This window comes from Diabrotica undecimpunctata, chromosome 3, assembly GCF_040954645.1.
Source record: "Diabrotica undecimpunctata isolate CICGRU chromosome 3, icDiaUnde3, whole genome shotgun sequence".
NCBI classification, from domain to species: domain Eukaryota; kingdom Metazoa; phylum Arthropoda; class Insecta; order Coleoptera; family Chrysomelidae; genus Diabrotica; species Diabrotica undecimpunctata.
In genome coordinates this window covers 118,582,533-118,597,965 of record NC_092805.1, presented here as the reverse complement: position 1 = coordinate 118,597,965, position 15,433 = coordinate 118,582,533, and the positions used below count along the sequence as shown (strand labels likewise).

Here is a 15,433-nt window from a genome sequence, read left to right as displayed (position 1 = left end):
TAAATATTTTAAAGTTATAGGAAGTGTTAACACAAACGCTGTTTTATTTCTAAAATATTTTGAAATTAATGTAAATGCAATAACTCCGCTAACTAACAATCTAAAAGTTCTCATCATCGCCTGGATTATATTATCGCATGCCTGATAAATTAGCAAAAATCTAGGTGTGTCTGGATATTAAGGAGCGTCACACATGCTTCCCTGTGTTTTCTTTTAATCAACACCCTCTGGCTAGCCATTAAACGAGGCTTCGTTGATGTGATTGTTCATTTTTCGATGTATGTAGAAAACAAAAATGGCGACTTTTTACGCCAACCCAAATGAAGAAAATGAACTGTGGATAGAGACAGCTGCCTTGGAATCGCCTAGATTTCGGATTTGGCATTATATATTTTTCTGTTTCTCTGCTTTCACTATCTTAGGTAAGCAAAAATCAATTATAACTTAAAAACTGATTTTTGATTATCGAAATTTTTCAAATTTAAAATTACTATGTATATATTTTATAACTACCAGTAGTAGAAAGATAGTAAAGAGATTATGTATTGGTACGATTAAAATAATTTTAGAAGATACCTTCAGGCGGTAATAAAATGTTAATAAAAAAAAACAAATTAGACAGTTTACAAAATAGTCGCCTAATATTGAATAGAGTATCCAATATTAGGGAAACGCATATTTGATGTACATGTACAACGTAAACAATGTATTTGTTATTTTGGTGATTACAAAATATAAATTTTATTTCAGTAAATGTTATTTATCATCCTGAAAAGTATAAAAATAATTAATACAAGATAAATAGTGACTATCCATCCATACAAAATTCGCAAATGAAATTATTGTTGCCTTCATCTTCATGACCCCCTCTGTAGCATTTACAGCAGCGTATCCATTGTTGCCCAGCTTTATCGAAATATTCAAAGCAGTCTATACATTCCACATCCTCTTCTTCTTGATCCACGTCAACTTTAGAATTAACGAATTTTATTTCTTCCTTAGATTCTAATGTGTCCGAAGAAACGTCTTTTGTTTTCCTTTTATTTTTTAATTTAATTTTTTGCTTGAGTTCTTTTCGTAAATAATGCCAACTTTTATGTTTTCTTTGATTCTCTGCATGCATTCGAGTTAAAGTTTACCACTTTCTTAACCCCACTTGCAATTTTAGGCGATTGTGCTTTGTTAAGGTCTTTTTATAAGGCGATCCAGTAATAAAAGCAGCTGCACCAGCTTTATTTTGTTTAATTCCTGATGGACCAGGTAAAATAGGCAAAGCCTTATTAATTACATCCAAGTTTCTTGTGTGCGACTAGTCTCTGTCTAAAATTAAAATGACAGGATCTTCATCAAGATCATTCAGGATCAAGATCATCTTTGGGGAACTGTGACAAGCGAACCTCTGTCAGAAATTGTTAATGCTCCTATCTTTTAAGCCTATAACTTTAGTATGCTTGTATTGAACTGCTGTTATCGTCTCGTCTCTGCAGTTGACGAGTCTGCAGTTTCTGCAGACTCGTCAACATTATAAACCCTGTTAAAATTAAATTTTATTTTTTTTTAGTTCTGATTCCCGAATATTATAAAATTTCTTAATATTTGCTTTAGTTAATTCTTTTGTTCTAGCTGCAGATACACCTTGTGACGCTCGAAAAGAAATATCCTTGTTACGCTTTAAAAACGGATATGGCAAATTGTTGGCCAAAGTCAACTGAAAAGATAAACGGCGAACATCTATTGATATGCTTTCAAATTCCAAGCAGTAGGCAATCAACTCTTTTTCTAATGCTTCGTGAAGCACTGGCTTACGATATATAGTTGATTTTTCGAGGTATCCCACTGAATTTTTTTTCTTAATACAATATCTTTCTACAATAATATTCTAATGTAGTTTTCGCTACATCATATGCCTTCGTCGCTTTCAATTATCTCATTTTCTTATTCAGTATAGCCGAAATTTCAGAGGCCATGTTTGCTTCATTCTATTGCTTTCTTTTGTTATTAAACATTATGTAAGAAAAACGATCTTCAGTACAGATAAATAAAAACGTATCTTATATTGGATATTCAATATTGAGAATACTTCTATCAAAGAATATAGACGCATTTTGCGTCTATATTCTTTGCTTCTATGTCCAATATTAAGCACATTTCTAAATTGCAGGTTAGAATTTTTCCAATGTTGAATTACCTAAACATTTTTGGAAAAAAATACATAAATAGGTAACCAAATTTTGATAACCACATATACAGGGTGCGGCAGATAAACGGTCGATTAGAAATATTATAACTGAATCATGAAAATTGAATTGAAAGTGTAAAGAGTGAAGTGTTTAATGAAAATATTTTCATTTATTTTCTACTTCCGGTTATACCGGAAGTTGTTCTTAACTTCCTTTTTTAATGGGACACCCTGTATATTTTTTTATTTTAGAAATATTCACGCTATTCTAAACATTTTTTGTTAATACTTCTATATGCCTATTTTGAACCGTTTTTGAGTTATAATCGTTTTTATATGAAAATTCCACTTTTCTACCATGTACATAAAGTTTAATATCCTCTAATGTTTTTGAATAAAAGTTTAAATTTCTTAGGGACTTATTAAACACATATAGCTTTATCGTTTACAGCGTAAAATTGCATTTTTGGTTATACGGGGTGTTGTCAAAATGAGCATAAAACCGGCATCCTAAATTTTCGCCTAATTCCTTTTTTTCAAATAGGATACCCTGTATATGATTTATTATTTTAGAAGAATACGTTTCTTACTAATAATCTGTATAGTATTCCCTAGACGACGTAGAGAGGGTTCTTAAAACCATGAACATCAGGCAGTGGCGAAGGAAAGTATCCGACAGTGCAGAATTCAGTAAAATAGCCACTAGCTTATTAATGTAATAAATGTTCAAAATGTTGCCCCTCAACTTCCAAACATTTATGAACTCTTTTAACTAGATTTTCATTAGTAACTTTTGATATTGATTCTCTATCTATTTCGTTAAAAACTTGAAGGACTTTTTTTATCATATCTTCCTTGGTAGTGACAGGTTCAGAAAACACCTTATTTTTAATATATCCCTAAAATATAGTAGGTAATTTAATGGTGACAATTGTGGGGATCTTGGTGGTCAGAGCAAGGGACCTTTATTACCTATCCATCTATTGATAAATATTTTATCAAGCACTGTGCCGACTCCTCGAATATTGTGAGCCCGTGCTCCATCTTGCTGAAACCAAGTCTCGTTAGCCCCATTTGTATGTAAAGCGTGCAGTGCTAGTACAATTACTTGGTATAAAATGTAGTAACGCTCACGTTAAAATTTTAGTCATAAATCATGAATGCGAATAAGTATCTTTTTCACATATAATTATTTTTCACATCACAATAAACATTAAACGAAAAGGACGTTTGAAATTTACTATCGCACGTAAGCTGAAGATTTTCATCACTTCAGAAGTGACTGTTATGGCGGTTAAATATACCATTTTTTGTAGACTTAGATTCATCACACCAATTTTTTTTTGTAAAATCTTGATCTTTTTGGCATTTCACTTAAACCCATTCGCAAAATTCTACACGTCTTACATAATCTCCAGGATGTAAATGTTGAGCTAGTGTATACAAATAAGGGGTCCATGATGTTTTTTTTTAATTCTGTGAATTGTTCCAGTCGATACCTGCTGTAACAATTGCTCACATTAACTTAAGGATGAATTTGGATTAGCTGCAAAATATCCCAGCATATCTATTTGTAAGTCTTCATTATCGATGTAGCTTTTGGCTTGTTCCTTTTACTTATAAACTGACCAAACTGGAAACAACAAACGTTTTACAGTTTTATGATTTGGTCGAGGCTTCTTATGATATCTCTTAGCAAAAACACAGTGAGTTCTGAAAACTATTCTGTTACACCCACCGTAAATTATTATTAAATTTAAAAAATCATCATTTGTATATCTTAAATGAGCCATTATTATTTAGTGAACAAAATTAAGCAAATTATTATTATAACTGTCACCCAACGGCATACAACAAAGTTACTATTAAACATTAACAATCCATTTGTCAAAATATTCCATAGGCTACTTGATAAATAAATTTTTTATGACAAAAATGTGACAAAAATTTTTTGTGACAAAAATGTATAAAGTTAATTTATTTGAAAACTGCAAGCGCCATAGGAAATACTAATAAAAATCGATTGTGAGGAACATATTCTTTTAAAATATTGAATCACATACAGGGTGTCCCATTAAAAAAAGGAATTAGGCGAAAATTTAAGATGCCGGTTTTATGCCAATTTTGACAGACCCTGTATAATAAAAAAGGCAACTTTACACTGCAAACGATAAAGCTGTATGTGGTTAATAGATTTCGATTTTGTTCCTAAGAAATTTAAACTTTTATTCAAATTACATTAGAGAATATTGAACTTTTGGTAGAAAAGTGTAATTTTCATATAAAATCCGTTATAACTCAAAAACGGTTTACAATAAGTATAGAGAAGTATTAACAAAAAATTTTCAGTATAACGTGAATATTTCCAAAATTAAAAAATATACAAACATATATACAAAAATGGTGTCCCATTAAAAAAGACGAAATTATAACCAAATTCCGGTATAACGGGAAGTAGAAAATAGATGAAAATATTTTCATTAAATATTCATTCACACTCTTCAAAACCCTGAATATATATATATATATATATATATATATATATATATATATATATATATATATATATATATATATATATATATATATATATATATATATATTCAGTAATTATCCTTCCTAATTCAATGTAATTAACACTATTTTTAGTCGTTCTGTTTTGCTGTTGTGTAAAAATTCGTGTGCCAAGAACTAAGCAAGAGATTGAGGCGGACTATTGCAGAAAAAAACTTGCGGAAAAATTTCGAGAAAGGCTTAAATTAATTAAGAATCAGGATATGGACAATATGGATCTGGAACGAGGTAAGAATAGGTAATTGATTTTTGTATGATCTTATGGAAAAATTTTAGAATGATAAAAATAAGTTTGCGAACATTGGTATTGGTAATTGATATGTGCTCTTTGAAACTTTATTGGAAGATCTAAAAATTGATGCGTCTATTACTAGTACTACAACATTCAACGCATGGTTTACATTAAATTTGCATTTGGAATGACTCCTACATTTACATCTTACGGATGATATCAACAACGAAACAGAACCGACACAGAAATTAAGCAGGCAATAAGGAATGCAAAAAACGAAAAAGTATGAGACCCAGATGAGATACTTTCAGATTTAATTAAATAACTAGATGATGAATTCTGCATGTATATATTTCTAAACCATTTCGATGAAGAATATAAAACAGAAACAATCTCTCAATACTGGTTTTTATCAACTTGTGTATTAATTTAACAAACCATACATGATATTGCTTTGTCTATTCTTTATCGGATTTCAAAAGAATCGACCCCTTTGGCCTTTATCGGTGTATCTAAATATGTGTTTGTCTTCGTTCTTTCAATTATTTCGTTAATAAGTTATTGTGGGGGAAAATTTATTTGTTTATAGGCATATACTTTACCTTATTTGTATTGAGACAGACCATATTTCCAACTAATTTCTATTACTTTGTGCATTAGGCTTTCGTAACTATCAGAAAATATCACCGCATCATCCTTATACCTGACATTATTTAGTTTCTCCCCTTTCATTAAATATACTTCCTGCATACAGATTAAACAACCGATATGCATCCCTGTCTAACCCCATTAGTTATTTTGATCTCATAAGTTTCCTGTCCTATTTTTAGGTTAAGTTTAATATGTGTGGGAGCTTAACCACTCTTCTACTCAATCTAAGAGGTCTTTGTGGCTCATCGCTAGGTTAAAGTTCTCCTTTCAGTCCAGTTTTTTTAACAAAGTCTATTATGACCTTTGATGACACTTCTCAGTCGTAGGACTCAAATAATACGCTCATAATGCTCAAATGTATTGAGCCTTATCCTCTCCAATCCTAGGGAGTTGCACACAGAAAGTGTTCCACCGTCTCGTGTTTAGCCTACTAAAACCCGCAATCCGCACTTTTTGTCAGTCCGATTTTATTCATGTGCCTCTTGAAGCGCATAGGTACGTCACCTAAGATAATTTGTCGATCATTCTTACGCATATCTAGTAGATGTTTGGATCTTTTCTTTCATTAGAAGGTTCATATATAAAAGACTTCGAATATTTGAAACCCACAGTTTTTCTTTATAAGTTCCTGCAAGCAGATTTTTATAGCATAAATTTCCGCTTGGAAGATAGTGGAGTAATTACCTAGGCTTTCACTTGGTTTGCTTACGTATACTCCAGCTATTATACTACTCCTTCATCAGCTTTAGATTCTCCTTCATCAGCTGTATACCAACATTGATCTGCCATTATAAGATTCGCTTTATTCGACTCCCATTCGTCACTTCCTGCAAAGACCACAGTAAGCGGCTATTCGAAATTATATTTAGGTTGCATTGCAACTGATATCACTTCTAACTCGGGATAATTTTTTATTATCTCTCCAGATTTGGCCCCGGTATCATTTCTCCTTGCTTCCTGACATTTTATCCGTCTTTTGTATGCTCCTACCTTCGTCTCCTTCCCCATCCGTTTATGACACGGAGGGAGGTCTAGTATGACCTTCAAGGAGGTGGTTGGGGTAGTCGACATCGCTCCTGTTATGATTAAGCATACTTCTCGTTGAAGCTTATTCAGCTTCTCGCTGATCGCCTTTTGTTAGAATTTAGACCACCATACCAGTGCTGTACGTAAACATAGGTCTGACGACAGTTATATATAGCCAATACTTCGCAGTGTCTTGAACAGTTTCTCCATAAAGACCGATCGTCCAGATGTTATCTAGTCGCCGCCGTCTCCTTTTGAAACTAATTAGTACTTTTTTGAAAGTTTTTGTCTAAGTTTTAAAAATTTGGTTCGTTATCTTGGTAAATTGTCCATTCAAAGAGTACATACATCAAATTATAAAAGTATCAGAAAATTCATAAACATAGAGCTTTGTATAAATCCACATAGGGGCAGACCCAAATATTACTTTGATGTATTAATGCAATATGATAAGATCTATTTTTATATGTATGTATAGGGTTAAAAGGTCTTTTAGGCCCATTGCTGGATGGATAATTTTCATTGTTTTCTGTTCCTAGCTGTCAGCTTCCCATCTCTCTGATATCTTCCATCGCTACATCTTTCCGTTTCTTTCTTGGTCTTTCTCTCTTTTTTCCCTCAAGAGTCTCAAGAGACTCAAGAGTTTTCCTCATAGTCTTGACATGCCTATTACCTTGCATTCTTTCTAGATGTTCGAGCCCTTCTAGTCTATGTTTTTTCATTAATTTTGTTATTGGAGGGTTAGCATACAGTTGGTATACTTCTACATTAGATCCATTCTCCTTCTAATACTTTTCTATCAAACATTCTGCTAAGTATCTTCCTTTCCCATGCTTCCAATCTGTTCTGTATGGTTTTTTCCATGTCTCGGCAGCGTATAGCATTGTGGGTCTAATTTATAGTTTTGTATACTCTTATTTTTCTATTACGAGGTATATCTTTGGCCTTAATTATTTTGTTCATGGCCTCAGCACATATGTTGCTCTTATAAGAGTACCTAAGTGCATATATTCATCCACCTTCTCAAATTGTACCTACAACTGATCCATCCTCCACATTTAATTTAAAGGGGCCCTGGTGTTCGTTTCTTTTTTACTCGAGATTTTCATGTACTTGGATTTATTAATATTAATTTTCAGTCCCAATTTAGAGGTTTCCTGAATTAGTTTTTTTGCTATGCTTGTCAGTTCTTTTCCATTTCTTGCAATAAGAACCAGATCATCAGTGTACGGCAGCGGTGATCAAAGAGTCGATCGTGATCGACCGGTCGATCGCCAAAGTTTTTGAAGTCGATCGCGATTCACGGAGAACATACGAGAACTGTATTAGACGCAAATATTAGAAAATGAGAAAATATAAATTGAAAATCCCAAGAATAAAAACAAGATAATAGTCCACATAAACGAAACTAAAATAATGCCTAATATCCTGACTCACCACACGTGCATGATCGAAATAATTATGATGCTATCTCTTCACCCTAACGTTGCGATAATGCTGATTCGGCATAACAGCATTCACAGATAAATTTAAACTGGGAGTGTGCTGTATCGGCATTGTATTGCTGTTAGTCAAGCATTAATCATTCATTAGTAAAAACATTTTTGTAATATATTTATTCTTTACATTAATATTTGAAACTCGATATAAGTGCTATGAAAAAGAGTAAAACATATAATTTTAATAATGCGTGAGAAAAAGAATTCCTGTTTACTATGGTGAAAGATAAGTGTGTTTGTCTTGTTTGTCGGTCTTCCGTTGCTCTGCCCAAACGCGAAAATTTAGAACGGCATTATAAAACTTTGCATAAAAACTATGAAAATGATTTTCCGCAAAACAGTTTGTTTAGAAAACGGAAAGTACAAGACTTGAAAAGTAGTTTGAAGACGGAACAATCAATGTTCACTAGGCCTGTTAAACAATCAGTAGCTGCAACAATTGCGTCGTTCAAAATTTCTCATATATTGGCACAACATAAAAAAAACATTTGTATAATGAGGAGTAGTGAAGGAAGTATTTATTGAGGCTGCGAATGTGTTATTTCAGGACTTCAAAAATAAAACAGATATTATGTCCGCCATCAAAGAAGTCCAGTTATCACGTCCAACGATTACTAGACGTATCGAAATCATGGGCAAAGATTTGGAAAGCCAAGTTAAAAGTGATATTATGAAGTGTATGTACCTACTTTTCTTTGCAATTTGGCTAGTCAACCGATATGACTGATACAGCCCAGTTGTGTATTTTCATTCGTCATTCGGATGGTATTTTCTGACATGTTGGCTAAAGAAGAACTGTTAACAACGCTGCCTCTGAAAGAAAAAACTCGCGGAGAAGATATATACAACGTTTTTCTAAATTTTGTGAAACAATACGAGCTACCGATTTACAAACTCGTGTGTATTACAACAGATGGTGCACAATCCATGACTGGGGTTAACAATGGATTTGTTGCATTATGTCGAGCTAACGATGACTTTCCATCGTTTTTTTTTCATATCATTGCATCATTCACCAGCAAGTTTTGTGTTCCAAAATTTTAAATACGGACGACATCATGAAGATGAAAAATTGTGAATTCAATCAGAGCGCGAAGCTTGCAACTCCAACTTCCAACTATTGGAAGATAGCGACTCTGCAGAACACACTGATTTACTTCTGCATACAGATGTTAGGTGGTTGAGCCGTGGAAAATTTTTAGATAGGTTCCAGGAGCTACTTCCCGAAATAATATCTTTTTTAGAAGAACGAGGGGACGACACTCATCTACTTCAAAACAAAAAATGGCTCAGTGATCTGGATTTCCTAACAGATTTAACAAATCATTTGAACCTCCTTAATTTTGAACTACAAGGTAAAAATAAAACAATTATCGATATGATGAGAGCAATACATTCTTTTGTCAATAAATTGAAATTATTGATTAAACAAATTAGCAGAAAGGATTTAAACAACTTTCCATTGTTGAAAAAAAGGGTCATTTAAATTACATATGTTTATTACGAAACGGAGCTGCAAACACTTCATGGTGAGTTTGAAAGACGCTTCGCTGATTTTAAAAAACTGACAGATATTGTAACATTCATGTCTAATCCATTTTCTTGTCAAGATGTGGAAAAAAGAGCGACTTAAATATCCGTTACGTTCAATATGAAGATCATTTCCGTCCAAAATAAGGTACTGAAAATAATTTCGGATATACCTCTTAAATCCAGAGCGACCGATACGAAATTTTGGTCTTTCATATCGTCTGAGAAATATCCGTCTTTGAGACAGGTAGCTCTGCAGCTCACAGCATTCTTTGTATCAACATACTTATGTGAGTCTGCATTTTCCCAAATGAAGATAGTGAAATCAAAATATCGTAATCGGCTAACTGACGAACATCTCTCTTCATGCTTGCGTTTGGCCCTCCGTAATTACGTACCATCATATGAAATACTTGTGGATGATATGCAGTACCACGCATCAACATCCAAATAGAATTAATATGAAAAACATGACTTTTACAACCCACTGTAGTTACAACTTTTTATTAACTAGAAATGCGCAATAAAGTTTTTTATTTTCAAAATTGTTTTTTTACTATGCTTTGTTTTTAAACCAGGAGGAGTAAACTAAACAGACATATTTACACCCAAGAAAGTCACTAGAAAGGTTACCAAATACATCTTCTTTTTTGGTTGATCATATTGGCCTTCGACGGTAATCCAAAAATATTATATTATACTAATACATCGCTAAAGAGTTCTAAAAACAACTGTTTTTTTTTTATATAAAAGCAGACTAAAAATCTAAAAATTAAAAGAATAACGCAGAAAACACAAAAAATCGCCGGTATAATTTAATTAAGCTATGAAATGCAATTAGTGTCAAAATTTCATAACAGTAGAGTAAACTTGCCTGAGGTTGGACCAATTACAAACAAACATTGCGGTGCGGTAAATTTGAATTACTCCTCCTGGTTTAAAATCGGGGTATAACTGTCGATCTCCGGACGCTTGCAGTTTATGTGGTGGTAGATCCCATGCAGTATGTCTGAGCACCACTGGTGTACGCTCAGCATTGGTGAAAGTGGCGTGACTAAGGGGGAGCGGCCCGTGCCAGGCATCTAATTTGTGGGGCTTCCAAAAAATTTTTTAAACATATAAAACTACAATATGGTAAATAACATAAAATACTTTTGTTTACTTTCTATTTTCTTTTATTTATATTTTTCTAACTCCGCCTGCAGTTTTGTTGGGTGGATCGAGTAGCTCGACAGAACCAAGCCTGGATAAAGGAGGGGGTCTACAGCCAGGTTAGCACCCTACTGATAGACTTTAAAACCATACAGCTCGTAGAAACAGGATTATGCATCTGAACAGGAATGGTTTCATTACGACGACTAACGCGAGAAAGAGGACAAAGAATTAATGGAAAACGAAAAAATACTTCGCATCGGTATTTGGAACATAAAGTATCTAAACACAAGAGAGCAGGAAATTACAAAAAAGCTTGTAGAAAAAAATATAGACATATGTGCACTACAAAAGACGAAGAAAAAAGGAAAAGGTCAAATTATGCTAGATGACTATCTGATGATTTGCAGTGGTGTTGCGAAAGAAACCAGAGCCAAAGAAGGAGTCGCCCTATTAGTAAACAAAAAATTTTTACACCAAGTACAACAATGTAAATATACCTCTGAAAGAATAGTAAGTGTAAAAATTAAACTGGATGTCAAACCTCTGAATGTGATAGCAATCTATGCACCAGAGAACAACAGAGATACCGCCACAAGAAAAAACTTTTACGAACACCTTCAGACTGTAATAAACGATACTCCAAATGATGAATATATAATCATTATGGGTGATTTAAACGCCAGTGTTGGCAATAATATAGTTCCAGGAATAAAACAGCGATATAACGAAAATATCAGAAATGAAAACGGAGACCTCCTGACAGACCTCTGCAGTATAAACGAGATACATATTATTAATACATTTTTCCCTGACAAAGAACAATACAAACACACTTTTGAAAACAGTAGAGGACAAAGATCTATGATAGACTATATTCTGTGGAACAGAAACTTATAGCCCTCTCAAATCTTGGATGTAAGAGCACTAACATCAGCAGAAATAGGAAGCGATCATAAATTGGTATTGTGCAAAATCCGAATGAAATCACATATATGTGATAACAAAAAACCAGAATACACCACAAAAATAAAAGTCGAAAGCTTACAGGATGACTCCACAAATATAAATAAAAAAAAAGAAATATAAATAAAAATAAATCGTTCCCAAGACGAAGAACTCCATAGTTTTGTACATAAATGAAGGAAAAATGTAAAGAAAAGAAAAAAACTTACCTGAAATACATGTCAACCAAAACACAAGAGGCATACCATAATTACAAGACAATTAGAAACAAAACACATGCACTTATAAGAAAAATAAAAAATGATCACTGGGAACGTTTTTCGAAAGAAATGGAACATGATTTTTAAGGTCTTTTTAAGTCAAAAGGAAATATGGCGCTTCATAAGAAGTCAAAGAACGGAGGTAAAGGAACTAATAGAACCAAAACACAGAAAAGGATACGTGGATTGACTACCTAAAACAGCTATACGCAAAGGAAGAACAAATGAAGCTAGAACCGGAAAAACCAGAAATTATCACAAATTAAATATAAATGTACAGGAACGAAAGTACAGGAACGATGTACAGGAAAGATAGCGTTTGACAGGATAAGACACAAAAAAAATCCGTCTTCTGTACAGTAAAGCAGCTCCCCTAAATATTATAAAAACTATCGAAAACATCTACCAAAACAACAAAATGGAAGTCAGAATAGATGGACAACTTACAGAACCTATAGAAATAGGCAGCGGAATAAGACAATTGGATTCATTGAGCCTTATGCTCTTCATCATCAAAAGCGTTAACAAAGGAAGAGGATACAGAATGGAAAACAAAGAAATCAAAATACTCTGTTACGCAGACGACGCAATATTGATAGCCCAAGATGAAAATAGTCTGTAAAGACTGGTCCACAGATTTAACATAAGAGCAAAAGAATTTAATATGACAATCTCATCTCAGAAAACTAAAACACTAGTAGTCAGCACAGAACCAACCAGATGTAAAATAGAAATTGATGGCATCAGTATTGAACAAATAATGGAAATAAAATACCTGGGAATTACACTGTCTAGCTATGAAGGCCTAGACAAAGAAGTGAGAGATCCAGTACAAAAGGCAAATAGACTGGCAGGATGCCTTAATAACACTATATGGCGAAACAGACACATTAACACTGAGATGAAATCAAGAATTTATAAAGCCAGTGTAAGACCAATAATGACATAGATATGCCTCAGAAACAAGACCCGATACAGCCACAACGCAAAGGTTACTGGAGAGTAAGAGTTGCTGGTTATGAGAGTACTGAGAAGAATTACAGGAAATACGCTGGAGAGATCGAAAGAGAAGTGAAGACATTAAAAGAAAATGTAACGTACAGTGTATAAATGAATGGACACAAAATAGAAAAAAATAATGGAATAACCACATAAGCAGAATAGAGGAGACCCGTGTCATCAAAATAGCAAGAGATAAGTTACCAATAGGCAGAAGAAGTATCGGACGACCGCGCAAAAGATGGAGTGACAACCTTCCATAGCCACCTGTGAAACCCATTTTAAAATATTCTAATAAATTAGTTCAAGTTGCGGAAAAATTGTGCGACTTCAAGGAAAATATTAACACAGGGGGCTCTGTTGAAATTTTACTCTCGAACATTTGTGATTTCAAATTTCTTGGATTCCTTCATTTACATGGGGTAGATTTTGCAAGAAATAAACAGTGCACAGAGGTATTTACAGACGAAGGGCTTAAGCCTTGAAAAAATCATAATAAAACTCAAAAGTTTGAAAGTCCTTTTGGAAGGCAGTCGATATAAATTGGTCACGAAAGCTCTCCAGTTTGCTTTGGAGAAATGTTATGAAATGGGAATCTCCCTTGAAAAAAAAGTAGGAGACGTTTAAAAAAAAAATAATGCCTGGAGAAATAGCCGAAAATGCCGGACTATCGTTCGAAGATCAAACTAAAATATCTTTGCTTGAATGTTTAAACAAGCTACATCAAGAGCTTCAAACTAGAATATAAAGAATGGAGACTGTATTCGAAAAATTCAAAGTCGTTTAAGTCGAGTATTTACTCAATGATTGTGAAAGTTTGTGAATCCTTCGAAGAATTCAAGCAAGAAATTGTTAATGAAATCAAAAGACTTCGCCCAGAGATAAAAGCTGCAAGAATAAGTGAAGAGGCCAGAAATTGGACTACATTAAAGATAGTACAGGTTATTCTTGATATGGACCTGATGGAATCTGTTCCAAATGTCTTTAGAACAGTGCGTGTCTCTATTGCTTCTAATAAAAGGAGATTTTCAAAATTGAAACTCATAAAAAGCTATTTAAGATTCACGATGAGCCAAAACCGGCTAAATGGTTTAACAATCCTCTCTCTCGATAGAACGTGAAGTAGCAAACACCATCAACTTCAACAATGTAATTAAACAATTTTCAGAAATAAAAATAAGAAACAAAATGTTTTTAAGTAAAAACTCTGAAATAAATTAAAGTATGAATATCAGCAAAATAATCTTGTGTTATCAATGTTAACCCTTGCTTTAATGTTTGGATAATGAATAAAACTAAACCAGATTAATTCAATTAAAATTTATTTTTAGCATAGCATAAGTATAAATTTTTTTATATTTTATCTTTAAATTTCAAACATGTTGTATTTAGGTATTTGCTAAGTCTTAGCTTATATATATATATATATATATATATATATATATATATATATATATATATATATATATATATTATATGACAACTGTATTTATATTTTCAGCTTTACAAATCATTCAGGATGACTACAAAGAAGAAAAGATGAGAATCAACTCGACCATTGGAACTGGTTCGATACATCATCCATCCGGAAATATTGCCGAACCACAGCAGCCATTTCGAAAACTTTCTACGTTAGCAATGACTTCAAAGACTGGAAGGAAACATTCATAAACTACGATGTAATATATAGAAGGTTGATGAAAGTATAGATATCGATAAATATTAAATACCCAGATCTTTTTTTGCTTATTCATTCTTATCTATATTTAAAAAGATTGCCTATTTGTAATGTATGGTAAGATAATAAATCATATTTATTATTATGGCTGCCTTTATCATTGTTATGTAATATAACAGAAGTGAAGTTTTTGCTATTAATGATTTTTGATATGAATAGCACGACTATCTGCGATTGTTATTTTAAAATAACTATATGCAATACAAGTACTTAACAGACACATAATTTTAATCCAAAAAATGCGGATCCACAATTTTATTAAAACAACTATAAAAATGTTTTCTCGTTTAAGATTGTTTCAGTCCTCCATCTAGCGAATCCTCAGATGGCGGATTGTTGAATGTCTTCCAGATATGATTGATACCTGAGAAATAAAATACTCGGCGCGAACACTAGTAAAACACAAGGGAGGACTGATGTCGACCTTTCATATATGATTACGAAATAAGAAACGTACTTAAAAAAGATTACTAACGCCTTAGCTTAATCGGGGACATGAATGGTAGAATACAAAAAAGTCCAATCAGTTTATCATAGAAAGAAAATTATTATATGAAAAAAACAGGAAAACTTTGGAAAAAACCAATTAATTTAGCAAAAAAAGATGCCCTTGGAGGAGAATATCAT

General features: G+C 32.9%; 1 protein-coding gene across 1 annotated transcript; it reads left to right on the top strand.

The window, feature by feature from the left end:
* Positions 1 to 237: 237 nt before the first annotated feature.
* On the top strand, positions 238 to 14,874 carry LOC140437297 (uncharacterized). The gene is made up of 3 exons (XM_072526736.1): positions 238 to 422; positions 4,829 to 4,981; positions 14,570 to 14,874. Exons 1-3 carry the CDS (start codon positions 296 to 298, stop codon positions 14,737 to 14,739), a joined length of 450 nt encoding a protein of 149 aa, XP_072382837.1. The 5' UTR covers positions 238 to 295; the 3' UTR covers positions 14,740 to 14,874.
* The last annotated feature ends 559 nt before the right edge of the window (positions 14,875 to 15,433 follow it).

Excerpts from the sequence above, each read along its gene's own strand:
- LOC140437297 (XM_072526736.1), top strand. The coding sequence starts at position 296 with ATGGCGACTTTTTACGCCAACCCAAATGAAGAAAATGAACTGTGGATA. Across the intron at positions 423-4,828 it reads CTCTGCTTTCACTATCTTAG|TCGTTCTGTTTTGCTGTTGT; the intron begins GTAAGCAAAAAT and ends CACTATTTTTAG. Across the intron at positions 4,982-14,569 it reads CAATATGGATCTGGAACGAG|CTTTACAAATCATTCAGGAT; the intron begins GTAAGAATAGGT and ends TTATATTTTCAG.